At 45.8% G+C, this 26,101-nt stretch overlaps 1 protein-coding gene across 6 annotated transcripts in view; it reads right to left on the bottom strand.

Annotated features, from left to right (window-relative positions):
* Window positions 1-26,101, bottom strand: part of EVC2 (EvC ciliary complex subunit 2) — a 142,298-nt gene that overhangs the window by 59,072 nt on the left and 57,125 nt on the right. For all 6 annotated transcript variants that reach the window (XM_029235123.1, XM_029235126.1, XM_029235128.1 and 3 more), the window contains 3 exons: window positions 9,370-9,694; window positions 2,808-3,047; window positions 395-570 (listed from right to left, as the gene is read on the bottom strand). In XM_029235123.1, the coding sequence (XP_029090956.1) occupies window positions 395-570; window positions 2,808-3,047; window positions 9,370-9,694 (741 nt within the window). The remainder of the gene's footprint in view (window positions 1-394; window positions 571-2,807; window positions 3,048-9,369; window positions 9,695-26,101) is intronic.

Genomic DNA, 26,101 nt, shown 5'->3' on the forward strand with positions numbered 1-26,101 from the left:
AGAGCCAACGGTGTCCTAGAGCTCAAGGAGAAGTGGGCTATCCCATCACACAGTTCATGAAAGACTCCACCATTGATTTCTTGATGAAATGTTGGGGATTTGCTTTAAAATAACTCAGGGCAGGGATGTGTAGCTACATCAAGATTGCCCACAAGCTGGTACCTCCTGAAGTTGATGATGGGCACACGTCAGCTCACTGTATGGTTGTCTCGACTATTGGGTATGTTTTAAAAATTCTGTAATGCAAAGGATTCTTCCAACTAGAGAATTCTTAAGAAATAAGTCAGGAGCAGCCAGTGCATTCGCTGAATGAACAGAAGTAGATGGTCTTTGATGAGGAACATTGGGGCAAGGCTGTTTGTTTGCATCATTTTAGGTGGTTTGGGGGTTTTACCTCTCGTGTTTCTGGATAAGGAGGGTCAGCTGAGCAGAAGCAGTGCTAAGCAGGCCCTGCACCCGGGTCTCTGATGACTGTATGTTCTGGACCAGATACTCCCTGTGGCCAAATCTTTTACTGAGATGGTATCTCTTACTAGCCTGGAAAAAGTCCATTAACTCTTCTACATTCTCCTGTTAAAAAAAAAAAAAAACAAGAAAATATGCTTAAATTAAATTTAAAGAAAATTCTTTCTAGTCAGTTAAAATATTACATTTCCTTTCTGAAGAAAATACACGGGAATAGAAGCCCTGGGATTAACACCTTAAATGTCCCTGCCCCGAACAAAGGTTTAGAAGAAAATTACATACTAATAAGAAATGAGGGCTTTGAAAAGTGCATTTGAGACCCAGATGGTAAAGAGTTATCAAAACAATTTTGCTTCCCTAGAAATGGAATATAAATTTCTCTCAGGCATCCTTCACCCACGCGCACAGTCACACCTGTGGCGCTCCCCAAACACAGCACCAGGACAGGTGCTTGAAGTTCTGGGATAAATTAGCCACCGGCTCTGACCCCAGGACTCCCACACTCATGGAGGACACGAGATGAGCCTGGTCACAGAATAGCACGAAGTTCCTATAACGTACAAAATGCATAAGAACCCAAGCAAGCACAAGAGAGTAATAATAGCCTTGCATATACTGGGTGTTTTTGCTGGGCCTGGCATTGGGCCCAGAGCATTCCTCGTCTTTTGTAACTTAATTTAGGGACAGGATACTATTATTCCCATTTCACAGATGAGGAAACTGAGTCCATATCACACAGCTGGTAAATGACTGAGCAGGGATTTGAACTCAGCCATCTAATTCCAGGGCCTGTGTTTCAACTTCATAATAGGCTGTCTCCCAAATCCAGCTTCAACCAGTAGCATAATAATTAGACCAGCAGTAATTAAACCCACGGTAATTAAAACATCAGCCTCAGTGTACTATCCCTCTGACTGGCTCTGCTGTCTTTTTTCCATCTGGGGAAATACTGTCCATGCAGTGGGTTACCCGAAAGTTCAACATTTTGTTCAATAAGAAACGTATGATGTTTTTCTTTCCACACAAAAGCTATAATCTCTCCAGGTCCAACACCTGAGGATTTGCACTCTCCTGACAGTGAAAAGCAGAATGGTCGGTGGGATGTGGCCAAATGCCAGCTTCTCTCTGAGAGCTCCTGGCAGCAGAATCAATACAGCAGGAACACTGGTGACATTTCTATCCTCTGCGGAGCTGGATCACGTGAGTCAGCTGACCTGAGCCCTTGACGTCGGGAAGCTCAGAGTCGGGATCCTCAAATACTAATCTGTCTGTGCCTTGGGACTGTCACCAGGGCTGTTACTTTTTTGTCCCCAGTATTATTAACAATAACGCGTGTTCTTTTCAACATGGAGAGTCAGCCACAGCTTATCACGAGGAGTGGGCAAAACGACAGCAAAATCTGTTAATCCCTAAGTGATGCTGTGGGGTCTGAATACCTACCCAGGACTTTATTTACTCTCCTAAAGTTTTACTGGGAAAAACCAAGAGCAAAATGGAGAGGCTGGCTGGCTCTCTTCATGCCAAGAGTGCCTTCTGACAGTGGTGCTCTCTTTCCAAAAGGCTCACGAGGGCCGCCTGGTCTCCTCCTGGGACAGCCCTGATCTGTTGCAGCTCTCACTCACGAAGCCTGTGCCAGGACCAGAAATCTGGTGCATTACTGCACACCAGTGATGCACTGTGTGTACAGGCACAGGTAAAATGCCTCAGGCAGGCCTCATAAAAATAGTGACAGTCTCATAAACTACTTTCACAGTCATCTAGGAATTTATTCAGTCTGGGTTAATGACACTCACACTCGAGCTTACATGCAAAAACACCCACAAATTCACCCAAGAATATCGAGACGGAGATCATAAACCCTAGGCATACATCGCCACACACACATGCACACACATACGTATATGCACATATATATTTATATTTTTAACCACTATATATATTAAACATATATTGTGCCAAGCACTGGCTTTCCATGAATTAAATCATGAAATTTCCATTATGTCCCTTTTAGTGTGGGGACTCTATTACCCCCATTTTACAGGTGAGGCAACTGAGTCTCAGAGAAGTTAGGCAATTTGCTTAAATTCACAGAGCTGATGGGTAGTGGAACTGGAATGCAAGTCCAGGTGAGCCTGAGTCTAAGGCCTGTGCTTCAAGCCCCCATTTGCCCTGCTTACTGGAAACTCAGCCGCCGCATCAAGAGGTCGAAGGAAGATAGCGTTAGTTCACTGGAACCCAGCACAAAAGAAGAGACAGGACTTAGCTCAGAAAGAGGAGAAATTTACTGAAACAGTTCAGGAAAATGACTCCTCCATCAGAGAGAGCCGCATTTGAGGCATTACCTGTATTTTAGAGTAATCTTGCAGCAGCATTTTCGCTGCCTCTGGCTTCAGTTCCCCTTTGAAAATAGCACTTTTTATCTGGGTAAAAAAGATACTGTGCAGTTCATTCCTCTGGAAAACGGCCAGCTGCCTGTGGGCCTTGGCAAAGTCTTCCTCCTGCTGCAGAGCAAGGGACCTCCTCAGGTGCTCCTGTTCTAGGCCATGGAGGGTCCGCAGGAGGCTGCTGCATTCGATAGCGGACTGTGGAGAAGAGGGGGGCACGTGGGAGGTGACACACTGGTCAGGCATGCACAGGCACATGTGCGCAACATGCCAGCACACACGTGCATGCACGTGCACATGTACATACACGCATGTGCGCACAGCACACATGCATGCACCAACACACATGTGCACAGTGCATATAAATGCACCCAGCAGTAATGCACATACAGGCACACACGCATGCACACACATGTACATAGAGGACACATACATGCACCATCAACATACACAGTGCATATCAATGCACACAGCAGTAATGCACATACACGCACACACATTCAGGTGCACACACATGCATGCGCGTGCACAGGCACATACACATACGCTCAGCACACAGACATGCACCACCAACACACATGTGCACACATACACATGCACAGTGCATATAAATGCACACAGCAACAAACAATGCGCATACATGCACAAAGATACAGGCACACACAGCAACACAAATACAGTGCACGCATGTGCACACCCACATGGAACACACACATGTATACACACAGGCATACACACACACTGAATCCCAAATTTGCCATGAGGAAGCTGCTAAACTCTGGGAAATGCTGTTGTAACCTGTCCTCCCTGTTATCTTAACGTTTTCCAGAACCATCTCAAAGAAAAAAATTCACAAGAGTGGAAATTTTCAAATCAAACTGCCTGAAAATAGCCCGCAAAATGGAAACAGCAATGGACTGTGCTGTTAGGCTCTCAAGCTTATTTCCATCATCTTTCATCCTTAACTTCGATGAAGAGAAAGATACGAGCAATCAGGCCCAAGCTGATAACATTTGCGTTAAAAGGGAGGCAAAGGGGAGGTAGGAAGTGGCTCCTGGGGTGCCTCCACTTTATGTGGTCCAGAGGGAGGGCAGCAGGGGGGAGACACGCCTTCACTAAGTTCCTGATGCCTCTGCACTCCCATTACCTCCAAAGACTCACGCCGCAGGAGGGTGTCTTAGTCATTCCACGTGCAGAGGCGGAATTCTAAGAAGCCCCCAAGATTCCTGGCCCCCGGTGTAAGACGTCACAGAAATCCCCTCCCTCTGAGTGTGGACATAAACTTTGAATATGATGGGACTGTCACTCCAATGGTCAGATTATTATGTGGCAAAGCTGAAGGGGTCTTCTCTTCTGGAGGGAAGTAGTTATTCACAGCTGACTTGATCTAAATTACAGAATGCAAGTCACCCACAATGAGGGCGTTGGGCCCCTGGCTCTGGGCATCACAGGGATGCTCTGCTACCAGGGGAGTAGCTGGTGCCCAGGTAGGTCCATTCATCCATGAAAGTGACCTTCTATTTTGACAGTATGGAATTCGACAAGCTCCAAACCTCAATTTATTTTAATTAATAGGAATGAAACAGGGGTGAAATCCATTTAACTCCTCACAGCCAGGACAAAAAGCAAGCACACAGCACACGTGCACACACACACACACACACACACACACGCATACACACGTGCTTGAGTGTGCATATGCAAATCCTAAAACGTAATTATCTGTCCTTGCTTAGAATAGTATTTCTGAAGAATAAGGCATGAGGAAATGATGTGTTTGTGTCATAGTGAAATGCTCCTTAAAATAACTTTTGATGGGAGTCCCCCCCATTTCCCTGTATACTGCCCTCCTAAGGGGGTCCAGAGACCCACAGAAACGTGTTCATCCCCTGCTCTAGTTCAATCCTTCTGTGGCACAGATGAGAAGACTAAACCCTAAAGCAGGGGACAGCACGGAGGCCTGCCAAGCAGGGGAGGTCATGTGAGGTAGCCTGGGAAGTACTGTACTGGGGGCATTGGGGACTGGGGTAAAGCAGAGAGAGCGAGCCCTGCTTACGGGGTCAGCCACTGCTCAGCCCACCAAAGGGGGCTCTGTAGGACTAAGCACCTGGTGTGGCCATATCTTTCCATTTTTTTAAGAGAAGCTGAAAGTCTGGATTTTCTATCCAAAATTTTATATTTTAAATATTGGCAACAAATGTGCATTTTTAAAGGTGCATTAAAATAATGGTCACTCACCCCCAACTCCCTATTGAACTTTCCACTAAAATAGACTTCTCAGAGAAATGAGGCATGTTTATCCTTCAGCTTAAAATGCCTAAAAAAGCAACTTGCATGCTGGGTCAGGATAGGGAACTTCAATCCTGGCTCGAGAATCGCAGGCCTGTGCCAGGCTGTTCTGACAACTGCTCTTCGCGCTGACTCTAGGCCATCAAAAATGTGAAATCGCGTCAGGAGATTATGAGTGTACTAAATGACACTCCCTGTACTCAATTTCGCAAGCTGGGCAAATCGTGAAAATGTTTTATAGAAATAAAACCCCCAGAGATGGTTCCAGTGTAAGAGTTCTTGCCCTTAAGGCATCTTTTCCTTTAAGACACACTCAAAGGAGTTAGGAAGCCTCTGGCAGCTCAGGGCAGGATGCGCTGCTGCCGCCTCTTCTCCAAGTAGGTGGGAAGCACGTGGATCTGGAAGAGGTCCCCCTACAAAGTACACACGCTGAACGGCCAGTGGCTGCTTGCAGGAAGCTGGGCAAGACGCTTCCCCTCTGGGCTTCTGTTTCTCCAACTTGAACTGGAAAGATTTCACATCCTGTTTTATGTCATGGGCTTCTTTAAAGATTACACTAAATAATGAGACTGGATAGAACAGGGCTGACATTGCCAAGCATCTGTCTAAGTACTAAACAAGTATTGACAGTCCTATATGACAGGCATCATTGTCATCCCCAGTTTAAGGATGGGGAAACCGAGACCCAAGGAGCCTGAACAGTGCACCTTCTGGAGGAACAAAGTGAGATCTAAACCTAAGCCACCTGCCTTCAGAGTCTATATTTGCCACTACCCTTAAGAGCTTCTCCATGCAGAAACACTTTACAGACTGTACGGGATCATATAGATGTTTAAATGTGAACAGATTTCATTGCTATACTAATTAATGGAATTCCTAAACTTTACTCAAAAAAACTGATACTCCTCATTTAGCTTTTTTTTAAAAAAACAAAACAAAAAACTAATTCTTGGAGGAATAATATGGCCAAAATATTTTCATGCATTTTATTTAAAGATGACTACAATAAATGAATAGATGACGAAGTCATTCTAAGATGGAATGACTTACACAGACTGGAAGGGAAATAGCTCTGTTAACTTTTGCAGCTTTAGGCTATTTTTGGAAGCGGATTTGCTCAAATAAGGAGACTTGTCTCTGGACAGGGTGGCCTGGGGGATCCACAGTGATGGTGCCGCCCACCCTGAGCCCTGCACAGAGCGAGCAGGAGAACACTGTGTGTCACCCCTTCTCCATGCCCCCAACAACCCGTGTAAATAATGAGCAAACGCTTAAAACTGCGCTGCCGCGGGCAGTCTTTGCAACAAAAGCATTGCAAAGGCAGAAGCCCACCAGGATTACGATGCACTGTTGCGTGAGGGTGGCCGTGAGGCTTGATGGTCGGGGCGAGCTGCCTGGGTGTGTGTCTTGGTCCACCCACGTGTCCTCAGGCAGGTGACCTTCTCCCATCTGTTTCCTCACCTGTAAACGTGGGAGCCTATCAATTCCCACTTCACTGAGTGGGTGTGAATATTTGAAGAGAAGGTCCAGGTGATGTGCTCTGAAAAATTCCTGGCCTTCAGTAAATGCTAAGTGTGAGAGCGTTTAATGACATCTGTGATGGTAAGTGGAAACAACCATGATAGAAGGCTCAATGAACCGCATGAACCTTGCTCTGTAAAAAAAAAATATATGTAAAAATAAAGCAAAAGGTTTATGCTGAAAGCCGAGGACAGGAGTGGGGTCCCCTTAGCATAGTGGTGTCTCCAGGCTCAGACACACAGCAGGAACTCAACAAATAGGCTGAACGAATGTTTGTCTACTGTCGACTGGTGGAATGTGTTTCAATTTTTTTCTGGGTTTTTCCTTTTATGCTTTGGAGCTGGAGTTGGCAGACTTTCAGTAAAGGCCAGATAAATATTTTAGGCTTTGCAGGACACATCAGGGTTCTGTCACATATTCTTTTTTTGTTTTTACTTTTTACAATCCTTTAAAAATGTAAAAACCATTCTCAACTCAAGGGCCAGAAAAAACAGGCAGGGCAGGATTGGACTCATGGGTCCCATTTTGCCGACCTCTGCTTCTGAGTACTTTCCAAGCCTCCCTCATTGAATGCGTATTATTTTTATCAGAAAAAAATATATAACAAATTGAGGAAATAAGAGAGAGAGAGAGAATGAGACTGTTTGGGGCTGAAACAGTGAACAGTGTGTTTAACACATTCTTTTAAAGTGCTGAACTCAAGGAAACACAGTGCTGACCTGTGCAATCATGGATGGAGATCAGAGAGTGGGGCCAGCCAGGGGAACAGTGGTGGGCTGAACGTTGGCCCCTCTCCAAAAAGATACAGCCACATCGTAATCCCAGAACCTATGAACATGACCTTATTCGGAATAAGGGTCTTTGCAGATAATAATACAGGATCATTTAGCTAGGTCCTAAATCAAAAGATGAGTGTCCTTAAAAGAGACAGAAGTGGAGGTGACAGCGTCATGGGCCATGTGAAGACCAAGGTCAAGATTGGAGGGATGGGGCTTCCCTGGTGGCGCAGTGGTTGAGAGTCTGCCTGCTGATGCAGGGGACACGGGTTCGTGCCCCGGTCCGGGAAGATCCCACATGCCGCGGAGCGGCTGGTCCCGTGAGCCATGGCCGCTGAGCCTGCGCGTCTGGAGCCTGTGCTCCGCAACGGGAGAGGCCACAAGAGTGAGAGGCCCACGTACCGAAAAAAAAAAAAAAAAGATTGGAGGGATGCAGCCACAAGCTAAGGAATGCTTGGAGCCACCAGAAGCTGGCAGAGGCAAGGAAGGATTCTCCCCAAGAGATTTCAGAAGGGCCATGCCTGGCTGACACCTTGATTTTGGACTTCTGGCCTCCAGAACTGTGAGAGAATAAATTTCTGTTGTTTTAAGCCACGAAGTCTGTGGTCATTTGTTACAGCAGCTACAGGAAATCCATACAGGAGCCAAACCGAAAATAAGCCACACCCTAAAATGAGATGTGTGTTGAGGCGAGGGGACCCCAGCTGCAGGGGAGTGGCTGGGGGTAAGACAGCGTGAATCGCACCTCTCTGCTTTAGTGCCCAGCCCGTAGTCTGACCACAGGTGACCGACCATCTGAGAGCCAGGCGCTGTCACCCTGAGAGCTCTCTACTCTCTCCCAGAGGATTTCTGTGCACGGCTGCCAGTCTGCAGAATGGAGGTTAGGAGTTCAGAAGCTCGTTCCTAAGATGTTAGACCTCCCTAGGATGATAAATTTTCAGAACAGGTTATGTGGGCTCAAGTCACCAGAGGGAACCAGCCATCTCTTCCATGGAGGAAAGTAGAAATCAGACTGGATTTGGTGCGCCTGGGAAAAAACTCTGGCGTGATTCCTTTCAAGACGGAAACTGACACTCTCTTAGGAAAATGAGAGCTGATCTCCGATCAACAGAGACCAGCCCTGGGAAGGCCGAGAGGTCAGAACTCCCAGAACTGGGCACTGTGCACGAGAGCCTACTGCAGCCCACACCCGGGGCTCCTTTCCTGCATTACTTCTTCCAGCCGCTCTGAGAGGGGGCGCCCTCGGCCTTGACTCACAGACTTACAGAGGCTAGTTAAGGCCTTCCGGAGCTGAGCTGCAGTGTACTAGAATATGAGTCCAGGTTTGTCTGACTCCAGAGCCCGTGCTGGAGAGAACTTAGTGCGGTGCGGTGCAGTCCAGACGGACACACGTGTGCACTGACATCACAACCCCAAGAGCTGTGCTCTTGTGGACATGCTTTTCTGTGAATGAAGCCATTCTACCTGTCCCATGACACCCCACAGCACTGTGAACGTACCTCTATTACAACATGGCTGAATGAATTCACATGTGTTATATGCGAGAATCCTTCATTAGACTGTGAACTTCTCAAATGCAAGAACCATGTCTCAGTGCTCTCTGTACCTTCACTGCCTAGACAGTAGTGATCAGTAAATGCTTTCTAAATGAATTCTGGATGGATGGATGGAAGTGTAGATGGGCAGGTGGATAGAAGGGTGGTAGGCGGATGGATGGATGGGTTGGAGTTTGGATGAATGGATGCATGGATGGGTGGTGAGTGAATAAATGGATGGATGGATGAGTACATGGACAGATAGGTGGTAGGTGGGGAGAATGGATGGATGGGTGGGTGGATGGATGAATGGGCAGGTAGATGTATGTATGTATGTATGGATGGATAAATGATGAAGGAGGGAAGCAAATGAAAGCCTTCCTTTCAAAGTTGCCTTACCCTCTCACTAACACGTTTCAGCACCTCTTCTGCTTCCTCCATTGCTGCCATCTCCCTCTGGTACTGGCTTTCTGTCTTCTTTCTTGTTTCTAGGTCACACTCAGCTGTCAAGGCCACCATCTTCCGATCATACTCGTCTTGAATTTCTTTCTCCAGCAACAGAAACTGCTTTTTGAAAACAGCACCCATCCTCCTCTCTACCTGAGGGGAGAGATGGCCACTGCTGGTCAGATTTTTCAGTAGAAGAGCAATGATGTCTTTGCTGATTTGGGTTCGACAAGCTTCCAGATCTGAGTCTGCCCGATTCAGGGTTGCAATTTCCAGCCTGGGAAACACAAAGGTCAAAAGAATTCCATTACATAAAATCACAGCAGAAACCAAAGGTCCCTCAGAGCTCTGAGGTTTTAACTTATTTGTAAAGTAAGGTCTTTCTTTTCCTTTCTTCTCTTCCTTTTCTCCCTCTCTTCTGCTCCATCCAGTTATTGAAGGACAGTGACTAAATTAGCAGAATATTATTTAGTAAATTTGCAGGGTACCATGTTGGAAACTACAAGGAATATAATTAATATAAGACATGGTCTTTGTCAACAAGCAACAAGTCAACAAAAACAAGAAGACCAAGAGAAAAATGGTTAAATATTTGGAGGATTTGAAAAATTAGGTTCATTTTACTTTTTTCCAATTAAAAATTAATTTATAGATATGTCAAGTAAATGTAATGTAATACCCTGGATGGAATCCTGGAACAGAAAAAGGACATTAAGTAAAAACTAGGGAAATCTGAATGAGTATGGACTTTAGTTAATAATAATGTATCAGTATTGGGTCATTAATTTTAACAAATGTACCATAGTAATAGAAGATTTTAATAACAGGGGAAACTATGTACAGGGTATGTAGGAACTCTCTGTACTATCTTCTCAATTGTTCTGTAAATCTAAAACTGCTCTAAAAATGAAGTCTACTCAAGAAATATTTGTGAGATACTTCACAGAGTCACAGGTTCTAAAACTTGATTGTAATGTTGTAATGGTGGTTGTACAGCTATATATATTTACACATATATATCAGACTGTACTCTTAATGTGGGTGAATTTTATGGTTTGTTGGTTATACCTTTATAAAACTATTACAAGATGCACAGGACAAGACTATGTCTATGATAGAAAAATCTGGAAAATAAACACAGAAAAAGACTTCATTCACTGTAGGTCTATCACCCAGTCAGAACCAATGGAGGTATTTTGTTGTATTTGCTTCCAGTTTTTTTTTTGTCTACACATATTTTCCCCATGGATGTATATTGTTTACATAGATGCAAGTATAGTTTTGTCCTGTTTTCAATTAATGTTGTAACAGGCATCTTCCAGTTGTATTTAAAAACTGTAAAAGTTTCCTATGATGGTTGCAAAATACTTCATGATGTGGTGTACCATGATTCAATTAACCATTCTTCTAGTGGTGCACATTTGGGTTACTTGCAAAATTCAAAGTCTAAGATAACCTGAAGTGAACATCTTTGTAAAGAGTTTTTGATATTCACAATGATTTTTTCAGTATGATTTCTACAAAGGGAATCACTGGGTCAAATGCTAGCAATATTTTAAGCCTCTTAGGGCATCCTGCCAAACTGCTTTCCAGAAGTTCCCCAGGAATGCAGTAGGATCCTTATTTCACCCCTCCCTGTAAAATGTTTAAATATATTTAATAATTTGATAGGAGAAAATGGCATCTGACTGTAAAAATATAAGGGTTTTAATAAAACTTTATTATGGGGCTTCCCTGGTGGCACAGTGGTTAAGAATCCACCTGCCAATGCAGGGGACATGGGTTCAAGCCCTGGTCCAGAAAGATCCCACATGCCACGGAGCAACTAAGCCCATAGGCCACAACTACTTAGCCTGCGCTCTAGAGCACGCGAGCCACAACTACTGAGCCCGTGTGCCACAACTACTGAAGCCCGTGCACCTAGAGCCCATGCTCTGCAACAAGAGAAGCCACTGCAATGAGAAGCCCGCGCACCGCAACAAAGAGTAGCCCCTGCTCACCACAACTAGAGAAAGCCCATGCACAGCAACAAAGACCCAATGCAGCCAAAAATAAATAAATAAAATAAATAAAAATTTTAAAAACTCATGAAAAGAAAAATAAGAAAACTTTATTATGGAAAATTTCAGGCACTTAAAGTAGGTAGAATAATCAGACTCCCAATGTAATCATTACTCAACTTGGAAAACTGTCAATATTTGCCAATCTTGTTTTAGTTACTCCCTTCAAAGTTTGCTTAGCTGGGCTCCCCTGGTGGCGCAGTGGTTGAGAGTCCGCCTGCCGATGCAGGGGACACGGTTTCGCGCCCCGATCCGGGAAGATCCCACATGCCACGGAGCGGCTGGGCCCGTGAGCCATGGCCGCTGAGCCTGCGCGTCCGGAGCCTGTGCTCTGCAACGGGAGAGGCCACAACAGTGAGAGGTCCGTGTACCGCAAAAAAAAAAAAAAAAGTTTCTTTAGCATTTTAAAGCAAACCCCAGATTTTTCATTTTACCTTTAATTTCCTCAGTATGCATCGTTAACTGTCAACTGTATATATATATATATATACACACACACACGTGCATATGTATGTCTATATATGTGTATATATGTGTTTATGTATATCAGTTTTGCCTAACCTTGATGTCATTATCATATTCAATACCATTTAACCGTATCATATTTAAAGTGTTAAACAATAATTCCAATAATTAATATCAGTCATTATTCAGACTACCTCAAGTGTCCCAAAATAATTTTTACAGTTGAAAGTTTAATTCAAGAACCAAACAAAATCCCACAATGTTGACTAAGTCCACTTTATTCTATATCATTCTGCCCTTCCTTTTTTTTTTTTTTTGCGGTACGCGGGACTCTCACTGTTGTGGCCTCTCCCGTTGCGGAGCACAGGCTCCAGACGCGCAGGCTCAGCGGCCATGGCTCACGGGCCCAGCCGCTCCGCGGCATGTGGGATCTTCCCGGACCGGGGCATGAACACCTGCATCGGCAGGCGGACTCTCAACCACTGCGCCACCAGAGAAGCCCTCTGCCCTTCCATTTTCCCTTCCATGATTTGTTGGGGAAACCTGGTCATTCATCCTGCAGAATGTCCCACATTCTGGACTTGGCTGATTGCTTCCAAAGGGTGTCATTGTTCCTCTATCCCTTGTATTTCCACAAACTACTAGTTAGATCTAAAGTCTTGATTAGAGTCAGATTAAATTTGTTTTTTTAAAATGTACCATAAGTAGTACCGTGTGCTTCCTGTAGGATCATACAATGGGTAAATACTAAGATGGATCACAAGTTCAAGTGGTGCGAGCATGATCCCTATATTATGAAATTCCCTATCTACCCTTCACCTAATGGCTTTAGTATACATTGTAATTGTTACCTAGATCCATGATATCACTAGGGGTTGAAAAATCACACTTTCTAATTCTATCACTTCTTCTGTATTTTTTTAAGCTGGAATTCTTCACAAAGAACTTTCTCTCCTCAATAATGCAGTTACTCGGACATAAAGCTTATACTTATGATAGATGTTTGATTCTTTGCTAGTTAAAGAGCTGGTGTCATAGCAACCTCCCATGGTGACAAATGAGTTGGGGTCTGTTTGTTCATTGGTTTATTTGCTTGTTTAGGTATGAGAGCAAAAGGTTAATAAAACTTTTTCCAACTTCCTGAGAATCTGAGCTTTGGCTTTTACCTGAAAACTTCAGAAGGACAAGAACATCAAATGTCATAAAAAATGAAACCTGATTGGTAAATTACATCTGGATGAGAGGACCTGTAAATGAACCATAAATCCCTAACAGGGAAGCAGACACTGTGCTTTGAACTTTCCCGAGTGAGGTCATTCTTGGACCTGGGCATGTCCCTTGTGGAAACGCTGGAAGCCATGCCCGCGAGTTATTACAAAAGATGCTGGCAACTCTGGGGTATGAAGCGTTTAAGCCAGGAATGCTCCCATAGCTGCCTGATGTAGACTGAATCTCCTTGCACTAGAGCTGTGTGACTTGGGGAGAAAATACCTCCTGGACAGCTATCGGTTGCAGTGTGACCTGAGGCAAGGGCACCCACAGAAGACTGTCTAATGCTGCCCTCACAGTGGACACGTACTCTGTGTTCCTGCCCTCGAGCTACACAGAAGGGGTCAAGTGTGGCCTATGGGAGTCTGAAGAGTGCAAATGTTGAGCTGAATCTAGGAAGACCCCATGCCTCTGCGTAGAATCACTATGAAATTGTATATATTTGGTGGGTTTCAATCGACTACAGCCATTATTCTTTTTAATGCTCAAATTTTACCATCTTAGATCAAAATGTCTCCCGTGTCCTTTAGACCAAATTAATATAGTTTTAAACAACAGCTCGTTCATTTCATTCTTTCATTTCCTCAACGGGTACTTACTGAACATGGCATGTGTGGAGAGTGTTTGCAGGTTACAAAGCAAGGAAAAAGCAAAGAGATGCCTTCAGGTGGTGTGTGCATGGTTAAATATCCAAGGAACCAAACAAACCATGTTCCACAGTCTCAGAAAAGAATTACTTCTCTACTGGGACAGACAAAATAGATTTCACACCTTTAATGAAGCTTTTTGTGGTAGACAAAATAATGCCCCCGGCAAAGATGTTCATGTCCTAATCCCCAGAGGCTGTGAATCTGTTAGGTGACATGGTAAAGGAGAAATAAGGTTGCAGATGGAACTAAGGCTGCTCATCAACCCACCTTACACCAGAGATTGATAACAAGGTCTTTAAAAGTGGAAGAGGGAGGTAGAAGAGGAATGGGAATCAGAGGGAGATTCGATGAAGGAAGCGGGGGTAGGGGGGTAGGGGTGACGGAATCATCAGCTTTGAAGATGGAGGAAGGGGTCACGAGCCTCGGAATGTAGGCAGCTTCAGGAGGATGGATAAGGCAACGAAATGGATTCTCCCCTACAGTTGACATCTTGAGTTTTCCTAGCGAGGCCCATGTTGGACTTCGATGTCCAGAACTGTAAGATAATACATTTGTGTTGTTTTAAGCCACCAAGTTTGTGGTCACTCGTTACAGCTGGACATGAAACTCATACACCTTATCTGACCCACTCCATCCACCATTCATTCATTCATTCATTTATTAACTTGTATTAGAAAATGGGTGGCTGCCTATTGGGTAAACTGCAAGTGCTTTGCCAGGTACATGGGGATTGAAATGAACAGGAGGACATTTCCACAAGTTCTCTGCTGTTAAATCGCTTCCTAGCTTAAGCAAGCTGGGTAAAGGACTCGGCTTTCCCACCGCACAATGGGGACCATCCTCATAGGTAGTTGTTCAGGGCTAAAAGAGATAAGATATAGAAAATACATGGTGCGGAGTCCGGCATTTTGTTGTTTCTAAATACAGTCGTTTCCTTATTCTTTTCTATTCTCTCTCCCAGGAGACTGGTGGCAGAAGAGTCGGTCCTCACAGCTCACCCTTCCCGATCCCCTGGGAACACAAGCTCACAGGCACTTTCTGTTTTAATAGTATTAATGTTAATCACCATGGATAAACTCTCAGAAGTAACAATAAAACTGTCAGGGTGTTCCAAAGCCACAAAAGAAAGAAAAATGTCCCTTTAGACCAATTAAAATAGCATGCAATTAATGAAGGTGTCATCTTTTAATTTCCCAACCAGCCACAGAAGAACTAAATGCATATAAAGAATGCATAGTTTGCATACAGGATTGGATCCACTGGTAAAATTCTCATCACCCCCTATGGTACTTTTAATTATTTAGACAACAATGAAATACACATATTTTCCCACTCCCCGCCCCCTCCCAAAGTCCCTAATGCCTCCGTGAAACAAAGACATTTTGAGTTGCACAGGCTGGACTGGGATTCTTCATCTTCTTTACTACTTCAACAAGTTGGCAAAGTTAGCAAGATGCAAACGCTTCTTTCCTAGAGAACATTTAATTTTTTCAGGTCACAAAAGTGTCAGCTTTTGTCACTGTACTTGAGAGAGGAATGTACTTACTCTGGCCAGTTTTGCTGCATATACATCCTGTCCAAGCCATAGCCCTCTGATAAATGAGTGATTTCACATGGGAGTTAGAACAATGACCAGCACAGAGGGAGCACTTCATAAATATAAGCCATTAAAATGTATTAGTGGCTTGCCCATGATAACATCTTTGCAAAAGAAACGGCACAGCTTGACATACCCAAGGACTGATTCATACTTTGCGTAGCTACTGACGAAACAAAAGAAACAAAGACATAGGTGTCTTTTTCCTTATTTATTTTGTATAAAAATGAATCAAGTTCTCACCAAATGGCAAGCAAGGTGTCAGAAAGAAACTACAGTAGGATTTGATACAGAAGGCAGTAGGTGTTCTCCTGAATGAGAAAGAGGACTCATTAACATGGAGGGTAATTCATTCAGAGTGAAAATGAAATGGCCACGGCCATTTTTTATAATACAGATCTCCATGTTGGCTGATGTAAGCATAACAGACCCACAAAAACCAACTGAGTATTAGTGAAACCAAAGTTTTCCTCATAGGAGCCAATTTCCATGGCATCTTACTGCAGCAAGATTCCGTGTAGATACCATAAATCATATTTATATCCAATCGATCTGAGGGCCTGGACAATAAGAATTCAGGGGAAAATACCTCCTGGGTATCCTCACTGTCAAAACTGTAATGGCAGGTTAAATCAGAGTAAAACTAACTACAGTGTGTGAGTGAAACACTGGTTGAAGTTATGATAAACCCTAAATTTTTTAGTTTGGTATAAACTCAAATAGATTGTCAGATCCAGGGTCAGCATCCTTATCTTTGACTTTTTCCTCTTCAAGATCTCTTGGTTTAGAAGTCAGCTTGGGCCCTCCCTCTCCAAGCTTGAAGCAGAGGCTCATTAACTCCTTCCATCCTGGTGTTTCCACATCACTGCCCACTCCCCAACCCCTCGGTGGCCAGACCTGACGGGACAGCTCTGGAACAGGCAAAAAATGTAAGGGAGAGTTCCTCTCTCCACTTGGCCGTTTCCCAAGAGATGGCGTTTCACTATGTCTGAAAACATCATGAGATTGGGAGTCACGCCAACTTAGCTTCCAATCTCAGCTCCCCCTCTTAGGCGCCGGGTGACTCAGGTGAGTTATTTGATGTCTCTGATCCTAGATCCCTAGTTGGTTAGTAAGAATATTATCACCCATGTCAAATGAAGGCCACTGAGATGCACATGAACTTATCTACAAAATAGAAACAGACTCACAGACATAGAGACCAGACCTGTGGTTGCCAAGGGCAAGGGGGTTGGGGGAGGGAAGGATTGGGAGTTCGGGATTAGAAGATGCAAATTATTATATATAGGATGGATAAACAACAAGGTCCTACTGTATAGCCCCAGGAACTATAGTCGATATCCTGTAATAAATCATAATGGAAAAGAATATGAAAAAGAACATATTTATGTATAACTGAATCGCTTTGCTGTACAGCAGAAATTAATATTGTAAATCAACTATACTTCAATAAAATACGTTCTTAAAAAAATGAAGGTCATTGAGAGGATTAATAGTGCTTTTTATGCACAGGTTTTGTTTTAATAGCTTGATGGATATCAAGCCATTTAATCCCCATGATGATCTTATAAGGTAGGTGAAGAAACTGAGACACAGAAAAATTACCTTGTTGAAAGTCACAATGCTATTAGGTGGCAGAACTGGGATTTGAAGCCATGACATGTGGCTCCAGAGTCCTGGCTCTATATTCTGCCCCACTGCCTCACACTGACACGCACAAAGCACTTAGCCGGTGCCCGGCACAAAACAGATGCTGGAAAATGTTACTACACGTTGTTGTTGCTGTGGCTATGGCCATCAGAGTCTTCCTTGGTGTCATTCTTTATGGCAAAGAAAATTTGAAGGGAACATAAACAGATGGATAGATGGATGGAGAAGTGGAGAGATGAATGTTACATAAATAGATTACATTTGAAATTCTTATTTGTATAGCTGGATCTTGCTCTACCTGGAGATTAGATGACAGTGATGGGAAAGAAAATATAAGGTGGAACATTTAAAGACGGCTTTAGAAATGAGATCAACCTTGGACATCAGCTAAGTCATCTTTCCAACCAATGCCCAGGTGTCCTTATTATCTTTCCTACAGGAGTTCCCCAGCCACCACTCTGCACACGCATGGTGAGGGGTGCTAACTGCCTCTGCGGGCAGGCTTTCCATCGTGGGAGAGCTCAGTCAGTCAGAATGGTCTTCTTTGTAATCCACTAGAAGCCACCTCCCTAAAATGTCTATTGTTGTTCCAGGTTCCACCATCTTCTTGATGATTTCAGAGGTATCTGGCAATGGTGACCATGTGTACACCATTTCCAATTGTGGGTAGACGTCACGGGTTTACCAAGTGCAACAGGAGGCTGGCAAAGCCGGGGTCACTGAAAAGAATGGATTGAGGGTCCGGGATGGACGTGAGGTGAGTGCAGGTGGCCGGTGAAGGCACGGCAATGACCAGGAATCGGGTGGTGAAGGTGAGACGGAAAGAGGGGAGAGGTCTGGGAGAGAGAGGTGAGGGGCCCCAAGGAGAGGCCGTGTCGGGATGATGCCCACAGTTCACCAGGCTGCTTGGTTGCTCACGTGGAACCTTGAATGGGGACTCCTGGTTAAAGATGAGGAGGGCCTTTCAAGGACTACAAGCTGCCTACACTGAGATGGACGACTTACTGGCTTCCTGGAGCTGCTGTAACAGAGTCTCACAAACCAGGTGGCTCAGGACAACAGAAACGTCTTGTGTCGCAGATCTGGAGGTCAGAAGTCTGGATCAAGAGGTGGGAAGCTATGCAGGGGGGTTAAGACCCTCAGGAGCATCCTTCAGGCTGTGAGGGCTCGGAGTTGCAGATGAATGGTCCAGGGTAAGAAAGACAGAGGGCTGGAGGGTTTGCAGTTTTACACGGGCCTCGGCCCAGAACCAACTAGAGGATGCACGGTTTGGGCACACGGGTCTCCAGCAGAAGCTCTCGAACTATTAGGCATCAGAAGGACCAGAATGACTTCAAGTCATGTTAAGATGCAGATTCCCAGCACTACTCTCAGATTCTGATTCCGAAGAAATGGATTAAGGTGCTGTATTGGTTTCCTAGGACTGCCTCATTAACAAAGTACCACAAACCAGGTGGCTTCAAAGAACAGAAATGTATTCCCTCCCACTTCTGGAGGCCAGAGTCTAAAGTCAAGGTGTCCACGGGGTTGGTTCCTTCTGAGGACCATGAAGGAGAATCTGTCCCCTACCTCTCTCCCAGCTTCTGGTGTTGCCAGCAATCTTTGGCATTCCTTGGCTTGTAGAGGCATCACTAGTCTTTACCTCTGTCTTCACATGATGTTCTCCCTTTCTGTTTCTGTGTCCATATTTCCCTCTTATAAGGACACCAGTCATACTGGCATCTTAATTGTATCTGTAAAGATTCTATTTCCAAATAAAGTCATATTCACTGGTGCTGGGGTTTAGGACTTCAATATATCTTTTTGCAAGGACACAATTCAAGCTCTAACAGCAGCCTCCCAAGAATGGAAGCCCCTCACTGTCAATGAGATATCCAAGTAGAAATGGGTTGACCATCTGTTGGGTGTACTAGAGACAATGGAATGGAGCAGGACCCCATGGTCCTTGCCCTCCATCTGCCTCTTGTCTATAGAAAAACTTTAGCCAAAGAATAAAATTAATCAGAAAGGGCTTCCCTGGTGGCACAGTGATTGAGAGTCCGCCTGCCGATGCAGGGGACACGGGTTCGTGCCCCAGTACGGGAAGATCCCACGTGCCGCGGAGCGGCTGGGCCCGTGAGTCATGGCCGCTGAGCCTGCGCGTCCGGAGCCTGTGCTCCACAACTGGAGAGGCCACGACAGTGAGTGGCCCGTGTACCGCAAAAACAAACAAACAAACAAAAATTAATCAGAGAGTGAGAAAATGCAGAAGCAAAGGAAAACAGTCAAACACGACCAAATAACAATAGTTCAGTCATTAAGCAAAGTCAAGGACTTTTAGTTCTTCTTCAAGGGCTATAGATAATATTCTGAGCCATGGCCATATCCTCTGAGCTGTTCTGTAGATACTGAAACCCCCGCCAGGTGGAAGAAGTTAACTACTTGATGGTCAGACTGTAGCCATGACATAAGCTGCCACAATTCTGAGAACTAGCCTCAAAGAAATGGGAACAAACTGACCAGGAAACTGAAGATTAACTGTACTTAAAACAATCAAGATGACGCTGATCAGACAACCGCGTGACCAGTTTCCAGATGACTGTCGGAGCTGACTGTGCTGCTTCCGCACGTAGCCCCCTCCCTCCACCCATACACCCCTGAAAATTCCCTTCAAAAGCTCTTGTCCACTGATTATCAGGGGAGAGTTGGCCTTTGGACATGAGTGTGCCTTCTCCCCCGGTTGCTGGCCTCCAAAATAAACGAAACTTTCCTTTCCACCAACCTTGCCTCTCGAGTATTGGCTTTCAAGCAGCGAGTAGCCGACCTAACTTTTGGCAACAAGAATACTTTTTCCCTGGCCAAGAATTTAGACCAGATGACCTCTAAGATCCTTTGCAGCATCAAAACTCTAAGACTCTATCCTCCCAGGAAAGTAGAAATCACTTTATACTTGATGTTAGCTAACAGATGATCAGCAATTTGTGAAAATGGTTTTCATCCCACATCTGTCCTTTCACTAGTTTATAAGGGTGTACTCTTACATAACCAAGAAAAGCTTATTTTCCCACTCATTGATGCATACATATAAAATGTGCCCTTTGTTGCTCATTTAACCTTCACCACATCCCAACGTATCATGACAACCACCTCCAAGGTGTGCCATCCTGGCAGCCTCGAGGGAACGTCCAGCCCCTCATGAGCTCAGCCACCACTGTTTCAGGAGGTGAACGAATTTCTGGGCTTTTTATTGTCACGCTTGCACAGAGTTAACGATTTTTCACTTTACGTGCACTGGACATAATCATAGCATTAATCCTATTCTTGTTCACTCGTTCACCAACATTTACAGAGCACTCGGGGTGACTTGTCCACTTCTCGGGACTGGTGCTGATTACAGGGCAGACACGTGCTAAGGACAAGGAGATAAAGCTTCACGGTGCCCAGCACGGTGTAGAATCATATATTTTTCCATGTGGTCCTCTGCTGATTGCCTGTCTCCCTCAGTAGACTATAAGCCCTGAGGGCCAGGACCCTGCCTGTTGAGCTCATCCTTGCATTTCCAGCCCCTTGCCACCTACCGTAGACTGAATGACTCACGCGTGGGCAGCGGAATAAGACGTCAGGAGTCACCGAGGAAATGCTGCCCATTTTTGCAAAATCCATGAAACTGAGCCATAGAAAGAAACCATGGGGTTCAGTGGGCAGAATAGAGCCAAGAGCTAAAATGACTGGAAACAGGTGAATCACTTACTGTGAGCCAGGCATCACCACGCTCAGGTCTGGGTGTGTGGGAGCTCATTAAACCTTCACCATCCCCGTGTTCAGATGAGGACACTGACACACAGGAAGGTTACGGGTTGTGGTCAAGGTCATTAAATGATTAAATGGTGGAGCCAGGAGTGGGGAAGAACCTTGCAACTCAAGCAGCCCTGCGCTAAGCCCAGGCGACCTCCTCTGCTAACCAGACAAGAAAACACAACTACACCTTCAACGTACGAAAAGTTGTCCAACCTCACACATTATAAGAAAAGTGAAAAATTAGAGCTCCAGGGAGGTGCCATGATTTCCTATCAGACCGACACAGGTAGAAAGATCAGCTGCCCCTATGACTAGGGTGTGGGAAAGAGAGGATCTCAAACACTGGGGGTGGCAAATTGGTCTGGCCTCTATGGTGGGCAATACCTATTTTTAAAAATACACACTAATGCAGCAACTTGACTTTGAAGAATTCATGCTACAGATGACCTTGCACACGTGCATCAAGACGTCTGTGCCGGACAGGCACCGCAGCACTGTGGGAGGGTGTGGTTAAGACGGTAGGCTCTGGGGGCTTCCCTGGTGGCACAGTGGTTGAGAGTCCGCCTGCCGATGCAGGGGACACGGGTTCATGCCCTGGTCCGGGAAGATTCCACATGCCGCGGAGCGGCTGGGCCCGTGAGCCATGGCCGCTGAGCCTGCGCGTCCGGAGCCTGTGCTCCGCAACAGGAGAGGCCACAGCAGTGAGAGGCCCGTGTACCGGACGCATGTCCTGACCACACCTCCTACTTGCCTTGTGACCTCTGGAAAGTGAAAGTGACTTAAACTCTCTGGGCTTTAGTTTCCTCATCTGTAAACAGTACTTAGCTCAGAGGCTGCTCTGAAGGGTAAATATGTTAATGTCAATGTCAATAAAAAAACCAGATCAGTGTCTCATTCGTATTAAATTCTCCAAAAATTCAGTTATGATTACTGTTATTGGAATATTATGTAGCCAGTTAAAAGAGCAAGGTCGCTGTGTAGGTATAGATCTCCAAGACTGCTGCAAAGTGGGAGAAAAGGGAGCAAAACAGTGGGTAAAGTATGTGATTATTTTGCATTTTAATAAAGGAGTATATGTGTAAATATACATATAGTCATCGATGATCTCCAAAGGGTACATGACATGGGTAATAGACTGCCTTTGCCTCTGGGGATGACAACCAGAGTGCAGGTGATGAGAAGACAATTTGGTTTTTACAGTATGGCCTCTTCTGTCATTCTAGTTCTTGGCCATGTTCATTAGTTATTATTCAAAAAACTGAGTACAGAAACAGAAAAAAAGCAAACATGGGTGTTATCAGAGTCAGGGACTACGTGTCCCTGCAGGACAGAATGAATTTCTGGGTCGCTTCTGACAACCTCTCTTCTGGCCGCTCTCTGTGGCTGGTGCCAGACCAATGTGGGTAGTGATGTCAAGATGGTGGCCCAGGCCAGGGCCTCCGAAGTCGGCTAGAAGCACCACCACACCCAGAGCACCCAGCCCTACCTGCCAGCACACACAAACTTCCATGAACTAGTGTCCATCACTGCAGCTGACCGATGGCCTGTGCTGGGAGGGGCCACGTGCCTTTTCCCCCTGCTTATGGCCCTTCCACGTGGAGAAGATCTGGGAGCGGAAGTGACGGAGGACCGAAGCAGGAATCCCCTGCAGTCAGTTTTAGGGAGAGGCCTGCAGTGGGGCTGGCTATGCTTCCAGATAAAAGCCGCATCCTCCAGCCCAGCTCTTCTAAGTAATAAAAGTGATGGGTGATTTTTTCTGGCTGGACTGGACAACATGCCTGATGTATGTCTTATCTCCCAATTGGCTCAGAACTCAAGGTGGTGGGAGATGGAAGCTGTTTACTGACCCCTCAGACACGCCCAACTGTTGAGATGATTCCTGTTATGTCTAAGAAACTCCTAAGAGGTTGCACGAACCTTGTGATTTGGAAGGGGTGTTGTGAGGAAGGGGAGATGCTGAGTCAGAGAGCACACCCATCACAGCCTGCAGTTGTTAAATGGACCATTTGTAACTCCTTGGCACACAGCGGAGGGGCCGCAGTGGGGGTGAGGGTGCTAGTCGACGATCATCCCAGCCTGCACCGTCTCCCTGCACTGCATTTAGTCGTCTGGGTTGATTCTCCCCGTAGACGGCTGCATGTCGGGTCCTCACTTGGTCTGGCTTCCTCTCCAGCACCTCACCCAGCTCTGCGCCAAGCACTCAGCGGGAGCTCGGTCAACACTTGCCGAAAGAAGGTGTCTGTGGGACACAGAACTTCTCCGGCAAACACCTGGCTGCAAAGACGAGTGAGGGTCACCATGGAAACCAGACTGGCACTGCTGCGGCTCTGCTTAGCAGCGGTCTCATTATGTCCCCATGGAAATCCCCCTCTGGCTGGTCGGGCACTGGTGGGACCCAGGGGCAAGGCACAGGTGTGAGGACAGGGCTGCTTTCTGCCTCAGTCAGCCTGTGTAGCAAGATGCTTGGCCATTTGATGCTCTAGGTGAACTTGATCCTTCCAGAAAGCCAGGAACGGCCCAAGCTTGGGTTATTTTCTTAAGAGCCCGTTCACTTCCTGACAATGTCTCAATGACCCTTCAACATCCAGTGCGAATTTCACCCACTCATTCATTCACAAGACGATGGCTGATGCTTACCTAGTACCACCAGACTGGTTCCCTCCGAGGGCTCAGGGTCTAATGTGGAAACAGACACACAATCTGGGCATCACAAATGTGGTGAGGGCCCAATGGGGGCCCAGGGGTGGGAGCACGGGTGACTCTTGTTTGTGTCCCCACCATGTGGCACGGTATCTGACGCATACTAGATGCTTAATCAATACAAGAAAAAAAAAATTAAAGGAAGAAAAAGGAAAGAAGGAAGGGAGGGGGGAAGGAGAGGAACGGAGGGGGGATGGGAGGAGAGGGAAGGGAAGGAGGTATCCTCAAAGTCATTTAGAATTTGGGAAGAAAAGAGGAAGGAGTTATTTACTGGCCTCCTAAAACCCACCACGGCCCCACTAGTCTCCAGTGGGACATCCGGCCCCAGGCAACGAGGTGCGATTCTTCAAGGCCATAAGTATTTCCTGAACCCCTGCCACCTGCAAGCTGCCACTTCTATCCCAATCCCACTGAGGGAAGTGGGGAAGCTGTACCATGAGGGGGAAGGCTGCCCCCACCTGGATCAGGACCCCTTTCCTTCCTGGGGAGTCTCCTTTTGCTTATTTTGAGAAGACTCTCCATCAAATGCTTTGTAGACAATGAGGAAGCACTAGAGGGTACCCAGCCTTGGTGTCAGAAGACTCAGATTTGAGCCCTGGACCAACTACTTCTTAATAGAGAGAAGATGGTTTCCAACGGCGCTTGTCTGAAGAGAACCCTCAGGAACATTCCAGAAACCATGCTATAACCCACCTCCTTGAAACCCCCAACCCACAGACCCCCTCCTCTCACTTCTTCATGAGACCCCTCAAGTCTCCACTCCCTTCCTCATTCTTTTGAGATTTCCTGATCATTTGCTGGAATAATGGCCACCCAAAGATATCAGATCCTAATCCCCAGAATCTGTAAATGTGGCCTTATTTGAAAAAAGGATCTTTGCAGATCTAAGTGAATAATCACGACTGGGGAGACCATCCTGGATTATCTTGTGAGCCCTCAATCCAATCACGAGTGTCTTCCTAGGAAGAGGCAGAGGGATTGGATACATACAGAAGAGGAGGAGGCCACGTGGGGGAGAGATTGGAGTGATACGGTCACAAGTGAAGGACTGCTGGCTGCCCCCCGATGCTGGAAGAAGCAGGAATGATTCTCCCCAGGAGTATCTGCAGGGACTGCAACCCTTCAACACCTTGACTTCAGCCCGGTGAAACCGACCTTGGACTTCCGGCCTCCAGAACTGTGGGACAATAAGTTTCTGCTGCTTGAAGCCATCGTTTATAGTGCTTTGTTAGAGCAGGCACAGGAGAATACCACACTCCCCTCGTCCCTCTCCTGCTCACCTGGAAAAGCCCTTTCTGTGCAGAGCAGGGGACCAGCCACTGTCCTAGCACTCTCTGAGGCAGGCACAGTTATCCCCATTTTATAGAAAAGGCAACCAGAGTCACCCAACGGCAAGTGGCAGAACTCGGACCCCAACCAGGAGGCCCGGCTTCTCAGCCTGAGTTCCTAAACCCTGGGCTCTACAACCAACCTTCAGCTGTCTCTGCATCCACCCAGAGTGCTTTAAGCATTTCCCTCTCATGGGCCCATGTTCTCCTTAAGCTTTGGCTCCATTTTTCTTCTCCCTTTCATAGCAAAGCACCTTGAAGGAGCTTCCCATACTTCTTGTCAGCATTCTACTCACTCTGTTCTGGTTTTCTGCCCCTGCCTCTCCCCCAGAGCTGCTCTGATCATCAATGGTATCCCGGTAGCTGAAAGCAAGACACTTGACTGAACTCCAGGCAATATCAGACATGGTCAGTCACCCCTTTTTTCTAGGACCCCTTTTCTCTTGACTTTCCAGACCTCCTTGTTCTCCTGGGTTCCTCTTACTTTTCTCACTTCTAAATGCTGGCATTCCTTAGGGGATCGTCCTGGTTCCCTTCCTTCCCTGTCCTCTCCCATAAGTTCCCCCATCAACCCCCATCTCTACCTAATACCTCCATCCAGACTTTCAGCCAATAACAGACCTACACAGCTGACTGCCCACCTGACACCTCCATCTGGGTGTCTCAAAGGCATCTTTCAGTCACCATGTCCAAAACTGACTTCCAATCTTTTCCTCAAAATGCAATCCTGCCCTCTCCTTCCTCATCTTAGGAAATAGCACCACATTCTCCCAGTTGGTCAGGCTGAAATTTCGTCATCATCCTTGATGGCTCTTTCTCCCTCAAACCCCATTCTCAATCCATCATCAGGTCCTGCGGAGTCTCCCTCATCATTCCTCAATTCCATGAGTATATATGGAAACTGTAGGACGGATATCGGACAGACCTATATCCTAGGGGTTCTAGTTTGAGTAGCCTTGCGCCTTCTAATCTTTGCCATCAAATTAACCACAGTGATTGTAAAAAACATCCTATGGTTGGTACATAAAAAACTACTCAATACCGGCAGACCTCGTTTTATTGGGCTCTGCTTTACTGAGCTTCACAGCTACAGTATTTTTTTACAAATTGAAGGTTTGTGGCAACCCTGTGCTGAGCAAGTCTATCGGTGCTATTTTTCTAACATCATTTGCTCACTTCCTGTCTCTG

This window comes from Monodon monoceros, unplaced genomic scaffold, assembly GCF_005190385.1.
Source record: "Monodon monoceros isolate NGI ecotype Baffin Bay Population unplaced genomic scaffold, NGI_Narwhal_1 Super_Scaffold_20, whole genome shotgun sequence".
In the NCBI taxonomy this organism is placed as follows: Eukaryota; Metazoa; Chordata; class Mammalia; order Artiodactyla; family Monodontidae; genus Monodon; species Monodon monoceros.